The 2,716-nt window shown below is 47.3% G+C and overlaps 1 protein-coding gene across 1 annotated transcript in view; it reads right to left on the bottom strand.

Annotated features, from left to right (window-relative positions):
* CACNA1H (calcium voltage-gated channel subunit alpha1 H) overlaps positions 1-2,716 on the bottom strand; it is a 211,854-nt gene that overhangs the window by 96,788 nt on the left and 112,350 nt on the right. The window contains 1 exon segment of the mRNA XM_029957787.1: positions 2,180-2,495. Within this exon segment, the coding sequence (XP_029813647.1) occupies positions 2,180-2,495 (316 nt within the window).

Genomic DNA, 2,716 nt, shown 5'->3' with positions numbered 1-2,716 from the left:
TGGGACAAATCCCAAGGGATGCTCCATCCAGCTGCGTCCTCAGCTTGCCACAATGCCCACTGGAGGTTTGCCAGACCTTAAGGTTCACACTCCACACTATAACTCCTGCAAAGCACCACGGATTCATTATCCTGCAGAATAATGGATCAGGACAGTTGGGCCTGTCTCATCCAAGTGCTTTCTGCCAGTAATTCCACACCAATTCACAGGGAAGCTCCTGAGCCACTAAACCCATCAGTTGTACTTTCTGCACTACTTACTTTGAGGCCTCATCTAACTGCTGACCTGGTGCTCCCCAGCTTCAACCATTAAATGTAATGAGAGCACAGCTCAATAGCTTTATTTGTTAAATGTTCTCTGCTCACAGCAATTGTTTTGATTTAGCATCTCACCTCCTGCAGTCATGATTTACTCTTTCCACACCCCAGTTAAGCAAGCACCTTGCTCCCAGCAGCTGCCTTTTTACCTGGAGTTATAGCATTTCCAGCTTCTAAAAATGAGCCCTTGGTTCTAAAAGGAATAAAGACATAACAAGAATTTTAGGCTGGAAATCCTCTCCAGCATTTGGATGGCCTAAGCAGCACTAAACCCAATCACAAACCTCTTGGCAGCTGCCAAAATGATCTATGGATACAATATCCAGCCTTGCCAGACACTCTGCTCTGCCCAAAGGAATCAGCTGAAACCTCTCCTGGGGCTGGTTTGTTCTTCCCGGAGTTAAAGCTGCACATTTTCCGGCCGAGGAAACAAAATCCCAAGGTGAAATGAAAACCTGCAGCCTGCAAAAAAGGCTCTGGAGGTCAAAAGGAAGCTCCTGGTCATCCTCAGTGCCCTGGCACAATCCATTGTTCTCTGCCCTCTCCCTGCAAGAACATTGGTGCCCGTGGTGGGAGTCAGACAGGACCTCCTGGGCACATCCATCAGCTCTGCCAAAGAACTGGAGGAAAAACAGAATTCCAGAGCAGCCAGAGTCCCATTTACTTTGATTTTCCTCTTTCCTTTATCCAACACTCATCACCAGTCAGCAGCTCCTCTCTTGACACACCAGTTCCAGGAAAGAATCAAAGCATTTTCAGAAACAGCCTCGTAGAGATTTGGGATCTGCCTGAGCCCTTCTGGATCTGGTTCTAAAGCCTCTGAACCACCAGCAGTGTGATTCAAGGTGAGCTGCTGTGACAGCAGAGAGCAGACAAGATGCTCAGAGCAAACACTCACTGCTTTGCAACTCCCAGGTGAAAACTGGAAGTTATTAAAGTTCATGGTGTAATATGAAACTGGAAGGAAATTCATAAATTAAACGTAGAGCTCTGAATGAGTAATTATTCATCATTAACAAAACTACAAGGAGAGTTCTTTTCTCCTTCAGGAATAGATGTCACCTGCACTTCAGGAGGGCTAAATAAAACGGGGCATCCAGCCAAGAGCAAAGAAATGTGTTAAAACCAGAAATTGGCAATTAAAAATGGAAAACAATAGATGGATCATTATAAACTGGGCAGCCCTAGGAGACCAGAGGCTCTGCACTGTGTGGATGAGCTCTCCAGAGTTCCAGAGCTACAAATGCTTTGAGAACACTTCAGTTGCTGCAGTGTTTTGCCACCTGTAAAGGCTCCCCCAGTCTGAGCCAGAAGCACTTTGGTCTGCAGTGAAGAGCTGTAAAGGTGTGGAACAAGAGAGGCCCAAATTCCATGTGAGCAGCATCTCCTCACAGGTGTTCTGGCCAGAACAGCTTTTTCCTCCTTCCAGCACACCATGCTCATTAGTATCATCCTGTAATTCTAGAACCAGGCCTAACTCACGTCATCAGGTTCGTGCATTTTAGAAGGAAATTAAATCTTGCTTAAGAACTTCAACAACACTCTCGGTTTCCTGACGCAAGAAAGACCCTACTCCCAAAAATCCCTGGGATTTAGCTGATTTGCAGAGCTACAACTTGCCCTACCTTTCCCTGCCTCAAGAATTATTCTCCTCCTCTTCTAAAATGCACCAAAAAAAAAAAAAAAAGTTATTCTCTCCAAATTGCACCATTTGTGCAATTTTACCCCACGTGTCTCTATTCACAGTTTCACTCAGGTACAAATCCCTCTCTCCTCAGAGGTGTTTATCAAAACCTCTGCAAGCAAAAAGGTGACAAAACCCAACAGAAACAGAGAAACCAAATGATCTGGGAGAGTCCTACCTGAAAAATAGCTATCCAGGCATATCCAATGTTATCAAAATTGATAGCTCCGTTGTGCGGGTTCACGTCCCCCGCCATGCACACGTTGTAATACTGGTTCCAGTTGATGCAGGAATTCCTGCTGCTGGAGTCGGGGTGGTACAAACTGGGGGTGTAGGAGTCCATGCTCAAGGTGCACTCCACCTTGTACTCCTTCCTGTTTGGGATGTTGGAGCACTTCTGCATCCCGTTCTCCCGGTGCGACGAGCAGATGAAGGGGTTCTCCTCCGCCTCGTCCGTGCGGTAGTAGGGGTGCAGGAAGGTCAGGTTGTAGGTCCTGGAGGGGGAAGAAAGGGAAAAATGAGAGGGAATGATTCATCCCTCGTTTCAGCAGCAGCAAAAGGTGCTGTTTTCTGTCCCTGGCTTGGGTGGGTTCTCTCTCCTTTGCCCCTCAGCCCCACCAGACTGGGGACAGCAAGTCCCAGATGAGATGAAGCTCTGTGAGGACACTGAGGGCACTTGGGGTGTTCAGCTGGAGCAGAGGAGACTGAGGGGAGA

This window comes from Manacus vitellinus, unplaced genomic scaffold (assembly GCF_001715985.3).
Source record: "Manacus vitellinus isolate BGI_N305 unplaced genomic scaffold, ASM171598v3 scaffold_12_pilon, whole genome shotgun sequence".
In the NCBI taxonomy this organism is placed as follows: Eukaryota; Metazoa; Chordata; class Aves; order Passeriformes; family Pipridae; genus Manacus; species Manacus vitellinus.
The sequence above is the reverse complement of the archived record's forward strand: the minus strand, read 5'-3'. Positions and strand labels throughout refer to the sequence as shown.